A 23,217-nucleotide genomic window follows, 5' to 3' on the forward strand; every position below is an offset into this window, starting at 1 on the left:
CTCATTTAATACTATATCTCTCACCTACCACCTCTTATTTTCACTAATCAAAATCATAACAAGTTTCTTAACCAATAACTATCATTCTCTCTCTTCACTTTAACTCAACATTAAATATGAGTGTTTATGTCAACAAATATATCAATGATTGTACCCTTAAACAATGTGCATAACTTTAAACAACTAAAGATCAGGAACAGAGGGAGTAGATCCCACATCAGGTAAAGATAACAATCGTGATTTGGGAACTCGGTCCTTCTCATCACTCATATCATTACTTTTACAATAAGTACCCTTCATAGGGTGCATTTTCCTAGTCAATAAAATCTACCTTCCTAGTTGTTCAGCTATGGAAGCAAGAGTTCCTTCATCTTGGTTATTTAAACCAAATTGCAAATACAAACTTTTATTTTTGTATATCAAACCCATGCCAAAAAATGACGCAGATGAGTCCTCGCTCAACAAAATGCCAAAAAAATGGTGCAAGTTGAGTTATCGCCCAACAAAATAGCAATTTGTAAATTCAAGCATGAATGTTTAAGAAAAACAACATTTTAAAGGAAATAAATACAAATTTATTAGTTATTTCTTTACACATTTGTCTTGCTTTGCTTGTTCTCTCATAACATACTCATTTATCCTCTTCTCCACTCACACAGTTTGAATCTGAAATTAAGAAAAACCAAATTATGATATTTGAAATTAGAAGCTCAATCATTGATAGACCCACCCACTTTTAAAAAAATTGGCAAAAGACAAAGAAATGATAAAATACAAGGAAAAATCAAAAGATATAGTGGAAGAGCATTCACCATTTGGAGTTTGATTAAACTTGAAGGATCAATGATTGATCTACTTTAAACCAAATAAGAAGCAAAAATAAAGGTAAGAAAACCGCAAAAAATAGTATGGAACAAAGAGCTATTTATGCTTGTAGTCTAAAATTTAAAGAAGATTGAAGGTCTAAATAACTGAAAAAGATTCAAGGTCTCTTCAAAGATTCTTAGGATCCCTTATGAATGACATCACTTATTTTTACAATTAAGCTTAGTTAATGCATTTGAGAATGCAAAAAGACAATGAGATTACAATGAATCAGACGGCTGTGATTGAATATGGAAAAATAATTTACAATTTTACCAAAATAATCATAGTTAAATTTTCAATATAGTGTATGTGTTTATTGAAAAATTTAGTGGTTAATATGTGGTTAATAACACTTAGAAATCCAAAAGGACATGATTAGTTACTTATAGGACTTATAGAAAAATTAATATTAAGCTTGAAGAAGTGAATATTTGTAACAAGATTTCATAGGACATGACAACATATTTGTATTTATATAATATATTAATTAATATTAATATTAACCTTTTAGAAATTCACAGCCCTTTCACCTACTGAAATGTTTTTTATTTTGTGTTTAAGTAATATTAGTTACACACTAAATAAAAAAGTTAATATTAGTTATAAAACTTCACGGGACATAGTAAATTTTATTTGATTTATATAATATTTTAATTAATATTAATATTAATCTTTAACAATTAAAGATAGGAATTTTAGGTGTTTTAACATTAAATATTGGACTAACCCTTTCAATTTCACCATTTCTCTTAAGATCATATTTAATATTAGTTTCACACTAAATAATGAAGTTAATGTCAGTTACAAAATTACAAAGGACACATATAATGAGTTTTAATTTATAGAATAATAAAATAAAATAATAATTAATATTAATCCTTAAAAGTTTTTTTTTAACGTAATCCTTAAAAGTTGAAGATGGTGGTTTTAATACTAAATATGATATCCATACAAAACATATCCTTCCCACTATCCCTTTCTCCTTGAAGTTTTATTTGACAGTTTCAGTCCTCCCATCAATGTCAGTATATCCTTCTTATCTCGAAGTTATTTAAAAATAGTTTATCATTATTTGGTTCTTATGAGTTTGAGAATTCCAAAGGGCACAAGTATGGAGTTACTATTGGGCTGTTTGGATACCAACTTATTTGAGCTTATTTGAGCTTCTCAACTAATGGGCTTTGACAAGTGCTTTTTATATGCATCCAGACGGGTTCTATGACACCTTCAAGGACGTGTGTTATACGATGGGCTTACTTGATGCATTGGGGTACTTTGCGGTTATCATATAAGCTTTCAATGGCAGAATTTGTTTGGAAAAAAACCTAATAGTATTTAAGTGATGATATTTTGCATAAACAAAGACTTCTTACGCAACGTAGTCGTGAGTACATTTTTAATCAAAGCTCATACAAAAAAAAGTAAAGGTCAATCCTAAAAAATAATAATAATTGTGTTTCTACAAAATAAAAGCAAACACATTTATCAAGGAAAATAAACTTATAAAACTATGTTTGCTTATATCTAAAATTAATTTCATTCTTTTAATTCATAAATTTTATTTAAAAAAATAGCATAAATTTAGAAAAAACACAAAAAAATAAATATTCTTGCGCATAGCACGGGTCAAAATACTGGTGCTAATCATTAACAAATTAGACTACCTTTCAAAATGAAATATATAAAATAACTGTTAAATATCTATTATGTGAGCATTATTTTAAAAAATTGCTCTCGCAATTCTAACTCAGGTGGGGTGAAGGTCAAAAGTATCACCAAGAGTGTGGCTCTTAGGTTGGAATCGAAGTCTCAACTAGGGGCTCAAACAACCACTTTTTGTCACGGTCACGGGTTATGTGAGCATTTTAAATTCAGATAAAACATAAAATTAAAACGTTTAATTAAAAATAATAAAAATAATGTATCATCAATTCTAAAAATTAAATTAAACTTTAAAACAGAAAAAATTAAGAATGACATGTCATTGTTCAAAGAAGACTAAATTAAGGTATTTAATCACTCTGAAGTGAGTGGGCTCTAGTTTAATTTGTTGAAAGAGATATGCCAAAGGGAAAAACAAATTAAAAATAAAAATATTAAGTGTAATACTTACCGCACAAAATAAAGAAAAAATTGTTAACCATTAGAATGAAGCAGGAACACTAGTTCTCCCACTTTGACGTTTATCCACAACCCTTTGTAGGAACTCTCTCTCTCTCTCTCTCTCACTGAATCTCTTCTCTTTCCTATGTGATTTTGCATGCAAGCTTGTGGTTAATTTCCACAAAATTTCATGCATGACTAGGGTATTCCCAGCACAGCGTTTGCTGCAAACGCCCAATGGATGGAACCAGCACGTTAATCCTTCACGTGTTCTTCAAGAATACATGAACAGCTCGATTAACGTGTCTGGAACTCCAATTAACATTGTGTGTGAGGCAGCCATTGAGGTTCCTAATGTTGGCATCTTTCTTGGTGACAATCCTTTAAAACACTCCTTCTCACTGGTGTTGTTCAACCTCCTTCTCGTCACCACCATCACTCGCATTGTTCGCTTTCTTCTCAAGCCTCTCAGACAACCTAAAATCATTTCTCAGATCATAGTAAGTGTTCCAATTGCATATGATCATTCTCAATTATGAATTATTAATCCTTATATGAAATTGTATATAATGACACTTTTTGTGGCAAAAGTGTCATTATATACTATTCCTTTTCTTTAATTTAATTCAGGTGTTCTTTTAATAGTGTCTATAATGTCAAATTTTTGTTTGGGAGGGTTATTATGTTAGTGCATGTTTAGAGCCTGTTTTTTGTTGGGTTGCTTTAGGGGTAACTTATTTGTACTCTTATATTGAGATCTCTTTCTACTGTCAAGTTTAAATGAAATCTTTTGTTGTGGAAAAAAATTGTATGCACTCAAGCGATCAACTAGTGATAGTGTGGGGTTGTTCTGGTTCTGTTCGAGGCCCTATGAATGCAACGGTGTTAAATATTTGACAGGGAGAACTTATACTCTCAAAGTGTAACAAATATTTAATCATATTTTGTCAGATTTTTGCTGTGAAATACCTGCGCAGTCCGAGATTTTCTAAATTCACGCGGTCATGTAATCTGAGTCATTCAATTAAAAATCAATCAACTTATATTTTAAACTTATATTTGCCGTCCAATCTTAATGAAATATATAAACCGATATCTGTAATTAAATGGATTAGATCCATTTGCATTCGTGAATGCAGTGTATCTCGATTGCAAGAAAACCAAAGTCGCTAAATACTTGATAAAGAGAGCTTATAACAGACATAAAAAGTGAATTCTGATAAGATGTATGTGTATAATTTTTTTATAGTGCTAGTGCATACTTATAAACTTTTTGTTTCTAATTGGATGTTTTAAACTTTTCATGTTTTCATAGGGTGGTGTTATTGTTGGACCTTCCTTTCTAGGACGCTATAGGTGGTATCAACGTCACATTAAACCTGAGTCAACCCAATACCTGATAAACAATCTTGGAGTGATTGGATTCATGTACTTCGTCTTCGTTTATGGGGTGAAGATGGATCCAGGCCTTTTGAAAAAATCAGGAAAATTGCATGTATCTACAGCAATGTTTGGTATAAGTATTCCCACAATAGCAGTGTTGGTTGTGGCGCTAGTTATGAGAAAGGAGATGTATAAGGACTTAGCTGCACTTTCTTCAGTTGGAATACTTGCAGGGTACTTAGGGATCACAGCATTCCCTGTTCTCTTCAATATCCTTAGAGAGCTTAACCTTCTAAACTCTGATGTGGGGCGAATAGCATTGTCGACAGCATTGATTGGTGATGCATTGGGAGTGTTCACAATCATAGCATTTGAGGCAGGAAGACAAGGAGAAACAAGAGCTGGAAATGCATTGTGGTACATGATTGCTTGTGTGATTATGTCAGTGGTAGTTGTGTTTTGTATTAGGCCAGCAATGGTTTGGATCAATAAGAAAACCCCAGAAGGCCACCCAGTTGATGAGTGTTTTGTGGTTGCCATTCTTTTAGGGGCTTTTGTGATGGGCTTTCTCACTGACATGTTTGGGATAGCAATTGTGAATGGGTCCTTGTGGTTGGGCTTGGTGGTTCCTGAGGGGCCTCCTTTAGGAGCAACACTAGTGCAGAAGAGCAAGACCATTATGACAGACTTCTTCATGCCATTTGCATTCACAATGGTGGGGCATTATACTGATATTTTCAGATTGAGGGCTACTGAATGGTCAACTTTGGAACCGTTGTTTCTCATGGTTTTAATAGGATACTTGGCCAAATTCTTTTCCACTTGGCTGGCCACATTCTACTGGCAGATGCCATTCAGAGATGGACTAACCCTCAGCCTAATTATGAGTTTGAGAGGCCAAGTTGAACTTATATTGTTTGTGCATTTGATGGACAAAAAGGTAAGCTCCACCTTATATTTTTTATATAACATTTTTCACACCTAATTTGTACATAACCATTGTGATCTAGAATATCAACTTGCCATTATGAAAGATTGTGGACATAGTGGTATGAGTTGGAAATCCCTGAAATGCTATGTGCACATTTCGTGTCCCTTCCTTATTTCCCCGATCAAATTGTGTCATGTTAATTGAAAATGAAAAATAGTGTAGTCTCTCATTTAGTTAGCTCTATCCTTTTACTAACATAGTGTTTGGTTGGAAGGAAATGGGGGGGGGGGGCAGAGGAGTTTTTCTAAACTTATCTTGTTTGGTTCAATATTCTGAGGTGGGAGGTGGAGAACCAAGGGGAAAAGAATAATCATGTATACATTGTATAGACATATGGATAATATATGTTTCAAGAACTCATCCAATTATTGTGATTTGTGTACAGGTCTTGAGGGTACCAGGATTCACACTATTGGTGATCATGACAACAATATTGACTGCAACATTCACTCCTCTGATCTCCATATTGTATGATCCAACAAGGCCATACATGGTAAGCCAAAGGAGGAACCTCCAACACAATCCCCCAGACCAAGAACTTAGAATAGTGTTATGTGTTCTTGACCCTGATGAAACCGTGAGTGGCCTAATTTATCTACTTGACATCACATGTCCAAGCACAAACAGCCCTCTTTCAGTTTGTGCTCTCAGATTAATCCATCTCGTAGGTCGCGCTACCCCATTGTTCATAGACCATTCAAAACAAGAAGTGCCTCAAGTTTACCATTGGACACACGCCATCCACGCCCTTGAACAATTCCAAGAAATTAAAGGAGAACAAGTGAAGCTCCAATTTTTCACTGCTGTGGCCCCAAAACATACAATGTTCCAAGATATTTGTGAGGTTTCTCTTGAACATGGAGCTTCTTTAATCATCTTACCTTTTAAAAGGGTAGGCCATCATAATCATGGAGTCAAGACAGTGAACTCACAAGTACTAAATCATGCACCTTGCTCTATTGCAATTCTTGTTGACAAAGGACTTCTTGATCATGCCAACCCTGTAGGAAGTTCCTTTTGTCATTTTGGACTTAGATTAGCAGTGTTTTTCCTGGGAGGTGCAGATGCTAGAGAGGCTCTTGTTTATGCAGATAGAATGGTTTCCAACCAAGAGGTGTCCTTAACTGTGATACGGTTTCTCTCTCACAACAATATAGGAGACATTGAAATGGAGAAGAAGCTTGATGACGGAATTGTGACTTGGTTTTGGGTGAAGAATGAGATTAATCAAAGAGTGGTGTACAGAGAGGTTGTGGTTAGAAATGGGGAAGAAACAATTGGAGCTATTCAGTCTATGAATGATGGTGCTTTTGATCTTTTGATAGTGGGAAGGAAACAAGGGATAAACCCTGTCCTTCTTACCGGACTATCAGAATGGAGTGAAAATGAAGAGTTGGGACACATAGGAGATTATGTTGCATCTGAAGATTTTTCTGGCACATCTTCTGTTTTAGTAGTTCAACAACAGGTCTTAAGAGGGTGAAATTGGGATCAGCTACTGCATCATGGTGTTGGTCTCAATGGTTAATGTGATAGGAATTTTGTTATTAACTTAGCATTAAGAGATATTATCTAGCCATTTTCAAGGTGCCTAATTAGATAGCTTAATTAACTTGATATATAAGGTCTAGTGTGTTTAGGTAAAGACAAATCAGTGTCTATTAGAAAAAAGAAAAAGAAAATGAGAAAAAGGGGGAAAGATCAAGTTATATATAGTTTCTCTGTAGAGCTTAGTCAAATTTCTTCTTCCTTCATAGTTTATAGGAATAGTTTGTTAGAAATCAATGGATTTCTTCAATGGGATCCCAAACATAGCAAAAGGGAGAATAGGAAAATTGATTCCAATATTCATTCATTATTAAAATTGATAATGGAAAAATACAATGAGTATGCTATTTATAGCATAATTGCCTAACTAACTATTAACTATCTACAATGTGGTCCTCATACTATCCCTACTCACTAAATGTGATCCTTGTATTTTAATATCCTCCCGCAAGCTGGAAGTAGTATTTAGTAGTACATCCAGCTTGAAAATAGAACTAAACAAAAAATGTAATGATGAAAATCAAATTCAGTATATAAGCAGTAGCAATCTTCATAGTCCGCAGCTCTCAAGTCTCAATCCATATCATGTACTCATAAACTGGCAGCCTTCTCTTATCCTCTAAACAGAACTCATTCGGCATAACAAACATAATGCTTGATCCATCTTGAACCTTGGTTCCAGAGAGGAAAAATTGATTATGGGAAGTTACCATCACTGGTTCACTCTCATCATTAAGAAACTCTGCAGTATTAATACACTGCTGCAGTAGTTGTTGAACTATTTGCTTTATTGCTTCCAAGTACTGATCATGCAAATACTCAAGTAAGCACTTGATGAACAATGTGGCAGCAGCAACAAAAACAAGTGGAATTGAGTTGCCAAACCATAAGAAAACATGAGCAATCACTGCATCAAAAGGCCCTGCCCCAGAAGATCTCTGCCTCCAGATAAGAGCATTTAGCACAAAGAATACTTCAGATGAAATAGCAAGAAATATGGATGTTGTCTTGAGAGTGATTTCCTTCCATTTTATTCCCTTGAACATCTTATAAAGACATAATGAAAAATATCCAGCACAGAATTCAGATATCATCAATTCAATCTCCTTCTCAGCAGTGTTAGCAATGGAGTAAAATGAATCAGTTCTGAAATAAGGAGACATAGGCACTTCTAATGAAAACTTGACATCTTCAACACATAAAAAATTATCTCCTACATTCACAATCAACAATCTCAAGAGCCCAAGTTCTTCTCTGCAACTGTTACAACAGACAAGCACCAATACATCCTGATATATGCTCAAATTTGAAGCACAACCTATTTGTTTATCAAATGACTCAAGCTGAACTTGCTCCAAACTGCTTAATGAGCATCTATCAATCATTGGTGCATTTACACAAACACCTTGTGTGCAGCTCCTGAATCCACCAGGATCAAGTAAAATTGACTTAGAAGAATCTCCTATCATTGTGTCATTTTCACAAACAGCTTGTGGACAACACCAAAAACCATCAATCTCAAGCAACAAGTTCGAACCATTCATCCAATTAAAGGAGAAATCCCATAATCCCAGCCAAGACAATTGAAATTCTTTGATTGAAAGAAGGATTTGAGTTACCTTTGTGACACAACTTTCTCCAAAAGACTGATCGATGATGTGAGGAACATCAATTTGTTGAGTAACAGAATTCTTCATGAGACATGGAGAATAGGAAGATGAATCTGCTCCAAGATTAATCACAGCCTCACTAAAATTTCCAAAAGCATAAGCATTGGTGGCTGGTTTCCATGCCAGAAATTGAACATTCTGATCAGCAAAGAACGAAAGACGCGAAATAAGGGAAGATGCTACACCAAGATCAGTGGTCGACATTGAATCAGAAGCAATGGCTTCTTCCACGAGAGAAATTGATGAAGCGGAAGCTTCAAGAATTTTCTCAGGCACAGTTTCAACCATGGCTGAATCAGAGAAGGACAAAGAACCATAATTGGAAGTTGTAGTAGCATCGCGAGTGGACGATGAACCCAGCAATGAAGAAGAAACGAAGAAACCCTTGCTGATAGTGCCAAAAACGAACGGCTCAATCGCCGGTTTCCACGCCGGAATCTTGATTTCTCGATCGGCGAAGAAAGAAACAGGAAAATGATCAAGAATCTTCTCAGAAATCGTTTCATCTATGGCAGAATCAAAGCACGCAGAGGAAAGAGGAACTGGAGCATGCAAGACAGAATCCTCATCTTCAACCTTCACGAATGATTCTTGCACCATGAGAGAATCAGAAGCCATGACCATCGAATCAGAGAACGATGAAGGAGAAGATGAAACTACAGCAATGTCTCCAAAATCAGTGACCAAATCAGAGAAATTGAAGGAAGATAATCTCGCAGTGTTCTCGCAGTGGTGCTGCGGCGGCAGCGCTTGAAGCCACGTCGAGCAGGTCGGAGGAAGCGCTCGTAACTCGGCGACGGCAGCGGCGGCGGAAGAGGCGGTGAGCTCTAAAGCGTTTGAATTTTGGGGATAGATGGAGAAAATGGGTTAAGGGATGCCTTGAATCTTCTTCTATTTCAGTGTTAGTCAACGGTAGTCCAACTGAGGAATTTAAAATGGAAAAGGGACTGAGACAGGGGGACCCATTGGCTCCATTTTTATTTATTATCATTGCAGAGGGGTTAAGTGGTTTGATGAGGAAAGCTGTTCAGTTGGAGAAATTTTCACCCTTTCGTTTTGGTTCTGAATCTGGTCCAGAGGTCGCTTTACTACAGTTTGCAGATGACACAATTTTTGTAGGCCAAGCTTCAATTTAGAATATCTTTGCTGTGAAAAGCATATTACGATGCTTTGAGATTATTTCTGGACTAAAGGTTAATTTTCACAAGAGTAGGATCTCAGGAATCTGTGTTGAGGAAAGGCAGTTGCATAGCTTCTCTAATTTGCTTCACTGTCAGCAGATGCATCTACCTTTTTCTTATCTTGGTATGCCGGTGGGGGGCAATCCTAGGAGACTTTCGTTCTGGGATCCGGTAATTAATAAACTAAAGAAGAGGCTCTCAAAGTGGAAGCAACGTCATCTGTCTTTTGGTGGAAGAGTATGTTTGGTAAAATCTGTTTTATCTTCAATTCCTTTGTATTTCTTATCCTTTTTTAAGATGCCTGCAGGGATTATTGCTAAATGTAATAGTATTATGAGATGCTTCCTTTGGGGGGGCTCGGAGGAAGGGAGGAAGATAGCTTGGTTGGAGTGGTCTAAGGTTTGCAGGCCTAAAGGGGAAGGAGGTTTGGGTATAAAGGACCTTAAGTCCTTTAATCTTGCCCTCCTGGGGAAATGGAGGTGGAGGATGTTGCAAGAACCAAATAGTTTATGGTGCCAAATTCTGAATGAGAAATACAGAGGTCCTCTCCATCAAAAGGATTCTCCTTGGTGGAAGGATTTGAATTCAGTTTGTTTTGGGGCGGAGTGTGGGCGTTGGTTTAATGAGGCGATTTGTAGAAGGGTTGGGGATGGTAGGGATATTGCTTTTTGGGTGGAGGATTGGACAGGGTCTGGGAGCTTCAAGAGTATTTTCCCGAGACTCTTTCTGTTATCAAGCCAAAAGGAAGCTTCTGTAACGCCCCGATTTCTCGAGTGTTACACAGTAACTAATTAACCAATTTTCGTAAAGAGTTTTCGTCGATTCACTTATTAATCTTCAATTAATGACAAACCTTTCATTTTACGAAAACTATTGAAACATAACCTTTCCAAAAACACGCGGAAGTAACCAACATCGTAAAACTTTTTAAATAACCAACTGTAAAGAGTACGAATCAAAGGCCTGAATGAAAATAAAGATTACATCAAAACTTGTTCATTCGAATTTAAGCAATAAAATTGTTCGATACCAACACTTCGGAAACTCTCAACCCCAACAGAAAACAAAAGACTCTCAACCCAAACCCTATTCCTTAGCCTCTTCCTCTGAAGTGTAGTCGTCCTCCGGTATTGGCACGTCACGTAGCATCAACTCCCAAGAATGAGTCATCGCCATTATCTTCACGACCATCTACCCCCCCCCCAAATAAACACATAGCAAACAAGCAGGGTCAGGTCCAACAAAAAGAATGATAATGACAAAATCAACAACAACATATATAATATAAGTACATTATATGTCTTTTATGGGAAGGAGTCAGTTACTAACGGAATCTCACTTCACACAACCCACCAAAACTTCCATGGCCATCTTCGTGCTTCCGCAGAGGCACGGTTATCACGGTGACCGCAGTCAACCAAACACGTGGAGCCGCAATGATCCACAAAAATCACGGTGACCGCAGTCAACCAAACACGTGGAGCCGCAATGATCCACAAAAATCACGGGTGACCGCAGTCGACCCAAAATCTCCCTCGCGTGCAAGCCCATCGTTCTCATGGACCATAGTCTACCCGACCTATGTCCGTAAATTAATTAATTTCACTTGCAAGCGAGTCACAACAATATTAGTTCTTTTTCTCTTGGTTCTTAAGGCTCTAAGTCAGTCACCCTAAGTCTTTTAGCTTAATCGCACACAATAAATAGCACCATTCACGATAACAAGGGAATTACAGCTAGGTGAGCGACCCTTTGAATAATTTCCAATAATATCACAATTCACATAAGGCATAGCACAAACTTACACTTACGCATGGCACATCATGGCATAAATTATCAAATAAGGTAACATAAGGCTTATGCATGGAAAACAACACATTTTCGCAACTTAGCTTTTTGGACAGCAGAAACAACGTTCATTGAAACTGGTCTACAGAATGCGTCCTCCAACAAAAAATCATGTATAATGTCTTTCTGGAAAGCTATTTTAAAGATCTACAACTCTCTAGTTAAAATCATTTTCATTTGAGCCCCATAATTAGGTGATATTACTCCTTAAAGTTTCTGTCCGACACAGGGAAAAACAGCAAGTATGACAGTTACCCAAAACAACCTACAACACACAATACTAGACCAAAATTTATGATCTTTATATGCCTGGAAAGCTCTTTCGAAGATCTACAATTTGTATTTTAATCATTTCTTTATTTGACGACCAGAAACAAGTGAAAATAGGACCTGAAGTTTACTGTCCAGCACAGAAATCTGACAGAGAATGCATTTGCCATCAATTTCGTTTAAGCCATTCTATTCTAAGGGTTCTAAGTCATCTACCAGCATCAAATATAGTAACATGTTCACAGTGTAACCCAATATGACCTGGAAAAGTCCAGCACACATCGCATATTCAAAACCTCAAGCACATCAATCAAGTTCATACATAAAATCATGTCAAAGCATGGCAAGAATCATAATTTTTCCAAGAAAACTCATGATATAACCCCTATTCTACCCAAAAGATCCTAAGACCAGCCCTTACCTTGTTTGGTGATGGAAAAACAGAAGTTTGGAGATGGAAAGAAGGTTCAAAAGCTGCTGTCCTCGTTCTCTATTTCCTCTCCCTCGCGAATCCCTCTCTACTCGCGCTCTCTCCCTTGCTCGCGTGCGTGACCGGCGACAATGGTGGTGGCTTGGGCGGCGGCTCCCTTCTCTTCTCTCACACGTTCTCTCTTTTCTCTCTTCTGCTCTCTCTTTGTTTTTCACGTGAAGGTGTTGTAGTGTATCTCTGTTTTCTGATTGTGGAAGAATAGGGTTTCCCCCCTTGGCTAAAATCCCATGCAACCCACAAGTGGGCTAGGGTTTTGTTTTCCACAAGCCCGACCCAAGTCCAACCTTAACCCACCAGTCTAATTACCTAATCAGACCTGAAACTTACTAAAACCTAAGCCCTCAAAGGTAAATTCATAATTAAATTCGGACTTAGAAGAAAAACAATGTAATAATCCCGCTGGCACTGTACAGCCGGAACTACGTTCACTAAAACGGGGATATCTGGAGCTACAGATATCGGATCGACACGAAACTACTTGGAGAATTTTCTAGACTTGAGGGGCTACAACTCTCATGAAGGAAGTTTTCCCAAATTAAGTCGTTAAGACCCTCTAAAAATTCACACAAGTTGACAGTTCTAATCTGTCAATTATCAAACATAGCCAAAAACTTCAATTTTATTCAAACTTCCATAAAATCGTTCCAAATTGAACTTAGGGCCTTACAGCTTCCATCTTGGAAATGGGAAGGTGGGTTGGTGATGCATGGGTTTGGGATTTTAAATGGGAGAGGGTGCTGCTGGATAGGGAATTGCAGAGGGTGTTAGAGTTGGAAAGGAAGACTGGAGGTTTTTCCCCTAAATTGGGCCAACGGGACAAATGGGTTTGGGTGAAGGATGGGTCAGGAGTGTATAGTGTGAAGTCAGCGTATGCTCTAATTCATGATGATTCTGTTGCAGAAGATAGCTGGGTTTTTAACAAGCTTTGGAAAGCAAAAGCACCTTCTGGCTTGATTGCTCTGGCTTGGAGGGTTTTGATTGATAAAGTGCAGACTAGATATGATCTTAGCAAGAGGAATGCTCTTCCAGTTAACGTTACTACTATTTGTGTCCTATGCGCTTCTGATGCGGAAAATAGCTTTCATCTCTTTTTTAATTGCCATGTCTCGTGGAGAGTTTGGTCTAAGTTGCTTGACTGGTTGGGGATCCAATTTGTATTGCCATCATGTGCTGTAAACCATTTCAGTCAATTCTGTGGTGTGTTGAGGGGAGGAAAAAAGGTTTCGCAGGCTCTTATCTTGATCTGGATTGCTGCTGTTCATTCGATTTGGCAGTGTAGAAATGGTTTAATTTTCAGGGGGGTTTCAGTGGAAATTGGCAGCCTAGTGGATCTGGTGCAATACAAGGTTTGGCTGTGGTTATCTTCGCATGAAAGGAGCTTTTCCGCTTCTGTTTTTGAGTGGATTTCGAACCCTGCAATCTGTATTTTTTCCTTATACTAAGTGGCAGCAGCTGGTGATTTTCTATGTTGGATTGTGTGTTTGCTTGAAGGGAAGTACTTTAATCTTTCTAGTGACAGATTTTCTATGTTGGTTTGTGTGTATGATGAATCATGTTTTGCTGTGGCCGTTTGCCTTGGCTGGGAGAATAATTATTATCTTATTGTTTCTGTATGGCATTGGTTTTCATCAGATGAAGGTTAGTAGGTGCACTATATCTATTAGTGGGAAATATATATTGAAGGGTATTAGATGGTTTGGTCTTGTCTTGTCTGTGATAGCATGTGGAGTGCAGGGAATTGTGTTTCTCGTGAGCTCTATGTGTGGAAATTTGCTGGTGGAGTTATTTGATGGATTGGTCATACTACTGCTCATTTCTCTTTGGCTTATTCGTTGGAGCTGCTCCTCTTCATGGTTCTGTTGTTGGGTTTGGGTGGGTGTTTAGATTTCCTTGTAAACTTCCTTGAAAATTCCTCTTGGCTTTTTAAAACTAGTACTCTTTTTCCTTGCTGGGTTTTCCCAAGGGGGTTTTATCCTAGCAAGGTTTTAATGAGGCTTGTTTTATTAAGCCCATTTTCAAGGAGGTATTAGGTGGGTAGTTTCTCCATTTCTAGGGTCTTCGATTTTGTTTATGTTTGTGTTTGCTTATTTTTTCTTTTTTTTCTCCTCTCTTCTTTCACTTTGTATTGGGTTGAAGTACCCCTTGTACTTCTATTCAATATATTTCTCATTGCCTATCAAAAAAAAAAAATTGGAGCTCTGATACCATGTTAGAAATCACATGGATTTCTTCAATGGGATCCCAAACATAACAAAAGGGAGAATAGGAAAATTGATTCCAATATTCATTCATTATTAAAATTGATAATGGAAAAATACAATGAGTATGCTATTTATAGCATAATTGCCTAACTAACTATTAACTATTTACAATGTGGTCCTCATACTATCCCTACTCACTAAATGTGATCCTTGTATTTTAATATAGTTAAATGGAAAAAAAAAAATGTTTGGTTGTGAGCAAAATACCCTTATTGTGCGTACGGCAAAAACTCAAGAGACTACATACCATATCTATACCACTACCACGATATAGCAAGAGAAATTCTCATATAGTAAGTAAAATTCTCATCTCTTTTTAGTCATAAAAAAAGATGGTTAGAATTAAATTCTCATAGATTTAAGACCTTTGGAAGAGTTTTTTAATTTTTTGTTTATCTTTGACAGGTGACACAACATTTGTAAAAAGAATGTTTTAAACATAGTTTTAAAACTCGGCTCGGACCGGCCGGTCCGACCTGTTGAACCGGAACTCGGTGGTCCGAGCCGCACAACGGATCGGATATGCTATCGAACCGGTGTGAACCGGATGGCTCGGCCGAGTTTTTAAAAATGCCTTGGAGTGGGTTCGAATACACTCCTTGAATGCTAAACAACGTTAGTCTCACCACTAGACTAGGTAACTGAATTGGTGATATCAATATAATTTATTGTATATATACATAAAATATAATCACCACAAAATGGGGCCCATAAAATCCTTATAAATTGTTGTTCATCAATAATTAAAACCAGAATCCCAAGGTGATAATAATTATTTGTGTCATTTATTTTAATATATATCTTATTTAACAATAATTTAAAATAAGTTATTGTGCTTTTTATTATGATTAAAGTGTAGAACCTATGTTTTATGATATTTTTAACTTATTTGTAATATTTTGTGGTAGTAAAACCTTTCTTATTGGTTAGTTAATTAGGTATTTGTGTCATGGTAATAATTATAAATTTAGAAAATGAAGTTATTAATTGGTTTTATTAACTAATATTATTAATTTTTAAAATTTTATAAAATACACCGAGTCAAGCAATCGAACTAGTGACTCACTGGTCCGACCAGTGACTCATTGACTCAGTACCTCGACCGAGTCGATGACCGAGCCGAGTTTTAAAACACTGGTTTTAAAAGTGTTTTTACAATAAAAAACTATCACTAGAATACAAACGAACAACTATAAGATATAAGATATGATGTCATACTGTAAAAATTGATATTTTACCAATGATCCGGAGAGGGATGAAAGATCATAAAATGTGTTATCTTAAAACATATTGTACAATTTTAAAAAAATATATAGATGTGTATTTACTCTTTTAATTTACTTTTTTGAAGACAAAAACAAAAACAAAAGAACTCTCCTATCATAACTCTCCAATCATAAGTGGGAATAATAAACAAAGTAGGAACTAGGAAGATGGGTCTCCCAAAACAGAAGTTATATATGTTGTGTATGAGCCAACTTAACCAGTTTATACACGATCCATGTGAAGAAGATGAAGGATCAAAGCTATCGCTTCACTACAAAGTGAAATTTCATAAACCATAATTATGGAGGTCTAACAATTAAACTCACATCAATGGTAGATCCTTTCACAAAGAATTGGGGGAAGTGTTCCAGAAGATTTTAATACTTACTTAACACTGTATATATATTTTTTTTGATAGGCATGCAAATATTAGTGGTTAGTTGTTAGTAAGTTAGAAAATCCCTTCAAATTTCTCTTCCAGGATTCGAACCCTGGACCTTCCCCTCCCCAACCCTTATGTCCCCTAGCTCTTACCACTTGAGCTAACCCTCAGGGATCTTAACACTGTATATATAAAATGTATTAATCTCGCATAAGTGCTTAATATAACTAAATGAATCCCCCCACAAAACTTGTAAATTTTTAAGATTACATGTTTATTTATATGCGTATGTATACATTGCCTCCACAAATTTAATATTTTGAATTCGCCCCTAACTCACATCTAATGTTTCTAAACCCTTTCCGCTAACAAAGTGAAAGACCTTGTTTTATGGCCATAATATCCACTAAGAGAGAATCTCATACCCAATTGAGAAGCAAACCCGAAGAATCGGGATTTATGAGTGTCCCTCACAACTCCCTTAATTGAGCACACATACCTGATAAATAAAAAGTACTTACCATCTATATTCTCAATTTAACTAAATAATCCGAAGGAGGGGACCAATATTATTAGCAAAATATATATGATATGATACTATACTTTTTTTTTTGAAACTGATATGATACTATACTTAACAAGTAAGTATAAAATATTAACAAAATTTAAGAAAAAATTAAATGCTCATTTTGTTGATATTTAATTTGTTACGCTAATGCTAAGTTTACATTTCATAATAACTATGGAAAAAAATAGCAGAAACTTAGAATAGAGAGATAGAAGCGAGAGCTAGTGTTGAAGCTGCGCCCCCTTGTGATCGTGTGATCGATCTTCTCGAACCTCACTGATTCCGCCGCGAAACCCTAGAAATGGAGGACGACGGTTACCGCCGCATGTCAAGCCGAACCCGGAAAATGGCGTCCAAAATGACCGCCGCACTTGCCAGCTCCGACAACCGCGCCCAGGTATCTATTATCTCAACCACGCTCCTTTTTTTTTCTAAATTTTTGTTTTTGTAAAATTAAAATTTTCGATTTTTTTTTTTTAATTTAGGCGGCACTGGCTCGATTGGATGCATTGGAGAATGACAATGCTGGATTTGAAGTTCCAGATCCCAATAATGACGATGATGAAGCTTCTCTTGATGATGAAGATGGGTATATGCAGAAAAAACAGTCTAGAGGTACCAAAAGGAAAACCAGGCAAGCAAAAGCACTTGAAGCTAGGAAGGCTCCAAGAACTTTTCTTGAGCTCTTACATGAGGTGAGTCATTTAACTAACTCAGAAGAGTGAATGGTCAAATTAGTCCCTGAAAGTCTAGTTCGTCCCTAGACTCTGGTTGTGTAAAATGTCTGTCAAGTTAGTCCTGATAGTGATAAAACATTGGTCAAGTTAGTATATGTGCCGACATTTTACACAATCAGGGACTGCGGGAAGTATTTCTTTTTCTAGGGACGAATTTGTCAGCGTCCAACACTTTCTTGGACCAATTTAACCATTCACTCTACACTAGTCATATAACTCTTTCCTTTGTTATGTTTTTCCCCTTTTTTGAATAATTTGCTTACAAATGCAGGCAAATTTAGAATCATTGCCTTCACATGTTCCCAGCTACTGGAAAGCAGCAGTTGGACCTCCAAGCTCAACTTCGCGCCGCCATTTTTGTACCGTGTGTGGTTTTTCTGCCAATTACACTTGTGTGAGATGTGGTATGCGCTTTTGTTCCCATAAATGTCAAAATGTGCACAACGATACCCGTTGCTTGAAATTTGTAGCATGATACATGTAATGTGATGCCACATTTTGAGTCTAGCTCAGTGTTGGACACATTTAGTGTAAGTTGTCATATATCAGTGTTCACTAGCATTTTGTAAAAAGCAAGTTCTTTTAGCCTTATGAGACTAGTTTTTCAATTATTCAGTGACCGGGTGTTAGCCAAAAACTGTATATTCTCACCCTTTTTTTGAGCCTGCTAATCTAGGTTACCATGTTAAAGATGTCATAAGCTGCAATGTACTGATGCTATTTTTCAGAAGATCGTCTTTATTATGCTAAAAGGATTGTTCTGTTCTTATATTGGAGATCGTCACTTGTTTTATTGTTTATGTGCTTGTATGCATCACTTAGATTAGACCGGCTCCATGGAAACTTATTTCCTAAAGCTTGCCGGATAAGTGTTTCTATTACCTTGTTGATTATATAGCACTTGTTGATGACAAACCATAGCACTTGTTGATTACATAGGCAATTCTGTTAAAGAGGTTTTATTACGATTTTGCTTGTTTGACTTAGATGTGTCTATAACCAACCAGGATCCTGATCCTTAAGAGATAAGTACAGTATCCCGTCATACCATTCACCTGCACCATAACCACAGCACGATGGTTATGACACAAATATTGTTAGAAACCTGAGTGATGAAGCAGGCCTTGATGATAGCAAGGATGTGGGCCTTGATGTGAACAATAAGAAGCCCAAGGTTTGGAGAGTTTACAAGAGGAAGCGTGGGAAGGTTCTACAAGAGACTGAGCTGGCAGATATTTGAGGAAGAGAATATTAAGTTAGTTATGATATAAGGGGGAGAGAGTAGAGTGAGGAAGGATCATCATTGATCTTTATTTTCTGTTATAGAGAGAGAACTAGACTCACTAGTGAGAGGGAAGCCGTAGTGCTTTTTGGGGTTGATAATAGCCTTTATCAACACTTTTCTATTCTCTGTTATCTCTGCAATTCCTTTTCTGTTAATACAATTGCAGTTTGTTCCATTCTTCTCTCTGAGTATCATCTTGTTGTTTCATCTAACCTAACAAATATGAAAAGCTCATTAGCTTCTCAAGTGCTCACTAGTGAGTAGTGACTAGTGTGGAAAGGTTTGATCAACGTGCAAGGAGATTGTGGAAGTGAGTTGAGCAGATTAAAAACACGAGATTGTTTTAGAGATAAAGTGATACACCTTAGAACATGGGGTAAGGTTTGATCACAGTGCAAGGAGATTATGGAAGTTAGTTGAGCAGATTAAGAATACACGATTGTTTTAGAGATAAAATGATTATACCTAGAACGATGGGAGATTCTCTTTTTGATGATGAGAACTCCATAATTAGTGGCTCTTATGAGGAAGCCACTGTGAGCATGCTACCATAGTTTCTCTTCCAGGTTTATTAATTGTAAATTGGTATGTGTAACTTCCCCTTTGTTGGATGGTACAGTCACATAATTAATTAGGTCCATCTGCGCATGGATTTCTCAGCATCTTTAACCCATGCCTAATAAACAGGACACATGATCAGATTGTGAGAAAGAAGAATTTCATCTGCACTAGTTATTAACCCATGCGATGCACAGAGACTAAATCATTGATTTCATAAAAAAATTGTATCAAATATAACACAAAATATAACTACGATTATTTATGTAGTCAAAATGAGCATTCCATCAACTAACTATATATATATGTGTGTGTGTATGTTGTGATAAAATTAAACAGTAGTTCAAATTCATATGATAAGGTAGACACTCAACATTCCAAATGAGTAACGGGGAGAAACACTGAAGGACCCCAGTGCAGTGCTTTTAAGTAAGTTGGAGCTTGCCATAGTTCTTTATCCATGTGATGAGTCTATAATTAGTTTATATTCATATGATCAATTAATTGCGTTTTTCACACAAAGATAAAATAGTACAAATTAATTGTTTGTTTTCAACTATGCACATTAGTGAAAGTGTACAATATATATTTTCTTTGGTTTCTCTTCTGGTCTCTTCCTTCTACTGCTCTCTAGTGTACAATATATATTGAATGTCTTGTGTGTAAACATATTCTCTCTTAGATGACTCTTATTTTCATGTTTCAGCTCATGACATGCATCACAATCTTTTTCCTCCACAGAACCTCTCTCTTCCTTGCTGCTTTGTATTTCATTAAAGCTGCTCAGTTTCTTCTTCTGATGTTTATTCCTTCTCCTTCAATTCCACTTGCTCTTTGTTCATTTTTCCTAGGCCTTAAAAAAACAAAAAATTAACGACCACTCTTGTATGTTGCCATTTGGCAATAGCATGTTGATCGAAGCCGGGCGGTGGGGAAAATGATCATCAACTACTGTCATTGGGATAAGCTGTTAAACAAAAAGTAACCTTAACCGTGCTTAATTTTAGTAAAATTATAAGAGCAAAATGAGGAAGAAACTCATCCCAATGTTTGAGTCCCCCTGCAGAGTGCAACAGAGTCAATTGTCCAAATGAGTTTAGCATTAGCAGCAGGCCGTTCAGCATCATTGTCCACATAGTCTACCTCCATCTCATTAAAATCGAAGATCTGTATGTAATAGTGGGTGTATCCAACATGATGGTGTGTCCAACATGATGAAAGTAGATGAGAACTGGTGTGTTAGACGAATTTCATCAAATGCTTCTTCAAATCTAACCTTGTTTTGACGAGTCCTAACTTGGCAACTGAATACATTCCCAACAGGATCAACCAAGGCAGCCACTGCATAAGTAGGTGTCAAATAACCACTTATCCCAAAAGCTTAAGTTGTTGGGTAAGGGTCACATCAATGGTTTTATATTATATTCTAACACGCCCCCTCACGCAAGAGTCTTTTTGGGCTTGAAGCGTGGATAAATGCACAGGCCCACCTACCATGTGCTTAATTAAATTCCACTTTTTAATTAGAAAGTGAGGGGAGCAAGGATCGAACTCTAGACCTCTCGGCCATAGATGCTCTGATACTGATAGAAACCAGAAAATTAGCAGTAGTTTATTGATAGAACCCTAATTCCCAATTGGGGATTAGGGGAAAGATACATGAGAGAGATGCCAAACACCCTCTCTAACCCTAAAAAGAGAACCACTTCTCTCTCTAAACCCAATTCTTAACTGAATACAAAGATAACCTAATGCTCTCTAATCACACTTATTTATAGAAAACATGCCTCTTAACCCTCTAACTAACTAACAAACTACTGACCCCACTTAACCACTAACAAGCTAACCCCAGTTACCTATCAATACTCCCCCCCTGAAAATTCACCTTGTCCTCAAGGTGAAGGACTGAATACAAGCAACAAAATGAACAGCTATTCCACAGATCAAAAGGTGACAATCAAAGCAGCTTCCGCCTGGATCCCATGGCTGAAAGCACAAAATCCAAGCATAGTAAATGTTGGGAAACATCTTCCCTGGGCTGCTGTAGCAAGAAAAATAAGCCATGAATGCACTGATAAGCTTCTTCCTTGAGCTTCTAATATGAATTATGTCTTTGTCCCCTTGCTGGAAGAACATGTGGCAGAAGTTCCAGCTGGAGCAGACAGGTTGAGGCAGCAAGGTAGTGGCATCTTGAAATGGCAATTCAGATATGAATGAATTGACGGGTATGTTTTCATAACAAACCAACAAGTTCTGAAGGAGTCCAAGCCACCCCAAAGTATATAACTCAGCACTTTGAGAACCCAAGCTGTAAAAACCAGCAGCTAACTCAGCTGAATCCATGCCCATTTCATACACAGCTCTAAGTTCTACCACTTGAGCCCTCCTTCTAATTTGGGCATGACCCTCCTTTAGCATAGCATCACCCTCAACAATAGTGAAAACCTGAATATAGGGATCTAATGAATGCCAAATTATCAAGGGTACACTAGTGTGATCAAGGTGGCAAAGGAGCAATATGATATTGGAAGATTGCTGGTTCCTATCCTTCATTTTAATCACTGTCATTACTTTAGCCATGTCTTGGGTACAACTAGCATAATCCCCCCATTTCCATGCCATTGTGGCTGTGACAATTGACTCCACATCATAGTTCCCTAGATTACTGAATAGTTGATACTTGAACTCAGCAGGGAAATAACCACAAGGCGTATAAATCTCATTATCAACTCTTTGGACCAAGAACTCAAGTTTACCCCAATATTCTATACTCCACAAAATGACAACATAGAAGTATAATTTTGACAAAGCAACACTACCTTCTGCATTGCCCACATTTGTAGTCAACATTCCAGCAAAAACTTGAAGGTCACCAAAATCTCCCACCCTTGGCATGTGCAATTTCCCTTGTGACTTTGTGAAATGATTTTTGCTTCCCCACTGCCTCAAGTGAATGGGTAAATTGGGTTTTATCCCAACAGCAGAAAAGTTGGCCCAACAAGCCAAATTATCTCCACCATTCTGTTGTAAGGCCCAGATCTTTCCCTTTGTAAGCTGACAAGAATTTTGGGCTGGGCTCCTTTGGTCAAATGGTTGACCCAAAAATGTAAGTCCATCTTTCTCTGCTGCCCCCATGCTCTGCGTTTCAGATGTCTCTGACCTCCATTCTCTGAGCACGAGAACTCTCATCTCACCACCACTCGATACAAGCTGCGGCGCCAAGTCAAAGCCGCCGCCACCCCACACGTCCGGCGGTTCTTCCGGTGACCAATTCGCCTCTTCCTGCCTGCAAGGATGCCGGTTCAACAACTCAATCCTCCCAAATAACAACCCTCCCGCATGCAACACTCTCACCATGATGTGCGGCGGTTTCGGTGGCGGCCGTTGAAACGATTGCATCTTCTGTGGTTGCCGGAGCTCCGCCGCTGGCGGCACCTTGGCCCTTCCACTTGTCAGCGCAGATGGCGGTTGGTGATTGCGTTTCTCCATCACATTCGGTAGTTGATGGGTCTCTCGTCGTCGACTCCATCGGTGTCCAATCATCTTCCCCACACCTCTTCTTTCATCCATTGCTTCAAGATTGAATTGGTGCACCCTGGATTTCAGCGATTCCTTCCCCCTTCGATCCACCGCCACTCCCTGCATCTGAAATGATAATTCTTTCTTCATCTCCATGTGCGACTGTGGTTGTGTCAGAGATTCTTGACCCAAAATGTTGCTGTTTGCGTTCTTGGAAGCTTCATTCTTGCTTCCGATTTCTGTTTCTCCTTTCTGCTGGAACAATACAACCTCTGCGATCTCTTCCTCTT

The 23,217-nt window shown here is 37.5% G+C and overlaps 2 protein-coding genes and 1 long non-coding RNA gene across 3 annotated transcripts; 2 read left to right on the forward strand and 1 right to left on the reverse strand.

Annotated features, from left to right (window-relative positions):
* Positions 1–2,783: 2,783 nt before the first annotated feature.
* Positions 2,784–7,396, forward strand: LOC130721862 (cation/H(+) antiporter 24). The gene is made up of 3 exons (XM_057572445.1): positions 2,784–3,470; positions 4,286–5,293; positions 5,730–7,396. The coding sequence occupies exons 1-3, from the start codon at positions 3,165–3,167 to the stop codon at positions 6,825–6,827; spliced, it is 2,412 nt and encodes an 803-aa protein (XP_057428428.1). The 5' UTR covers positions 2,784–3,164; the 3' UTR covers positions 6,828–7,396.
* A 3,296-nt stretch (positions 7,397–10,692) lies between these two features.
* Positions 10,693–12,553, reverse strand: LOC130724479 (uncharacterized). Its single transcript, XR_009014528.1, has 2 exons — positions 12,283–12,553; positions 10,693–10,934 (listed from the first exon to the last, which is right to left on the reverse strand). It is a non-coding gene; the product is annotated as an uncharacterized LOC130724479 (long non-coding RNA).
* Positions 12,554–16,981: 4,428 nt separating this feature from the next.
* On the forward strand, positions 16,982–18,334 carry LOC130723369 (SWR1 complex subunit 6). The gene is made up of 3 exons (XM_057574378.1): positions 16,982–17,225; positions 17,314–17,523; positions 17,837–18,334. Exons 1-3 carry the CDS (start codon positions 17,130–17,132, stop codon positions 18,038–18,040), a joined length of 510 nt encoding a protein of 169 aa, XP_057430361.1. The 5' UTR covers positions 16,982–17,129; the 3' UTR covers positions 18,041–18,334.
* The last annotated feature ends 4,883 nt before the right edge of the window (positions 18,335–23,217 follow it).

This window comes from Lotus japonicus, chromosome 6 (assembly GCF_012489685.1).
Source record: "Lotus japonicus ecotype B-129 chromosome 6, LjGifu_v1.2".
Taxonomy (NCBI): domain Eukaryota; kingdom Viridiplantae; phylum Streptophyta; class Magnoliopsida; order Fabales; family Fabaceae; genus Lotus; species Lotus japonicus.

Coding starts and splice junctions, on each gene's coding strand:
- LOC130721862 (XM_057572445.1), top strand. CDS start 3,165: ATGACTAGGGTATTCCCAGCACAGCGTTTGCTGCAAACGCCCAATGGA. Junction 3,471..4,285: donor AAATCATTTCTCAGATCATA/GTAAGTGTTCCA, acceptor ATGTTTTCATAG/GGTGGTGTTATTGTTGGACC. Junction 5,294..5,729: donor TGCATTTGATGGACAAAAAG/GTAAGCTCCACC, acceptor ATTTGTGTACAG/GTCTTGAGGGTACCAGGATT.
- LOC130723369 (XM_057574378.1), top strand. CDS start 17,130: ATGGAGGACGACGGTTACCGCCGCATGTCAAGCCGAACCCGGAAAATG. Junction 17,226..17,313: donor GCTCCGACAACCGCGCCCAG/GTATCTATTATC, acceptor TTTTTAATTTAG/GCGGCACTGGCTCGATTGGA. Junction 17,524..17,836: donor TTCTTGAGCTCTTACATGAG/GTGAGTCATTTA, acceptor TTACAAATGCAG/GCAAATTTAGAATCATTGCC.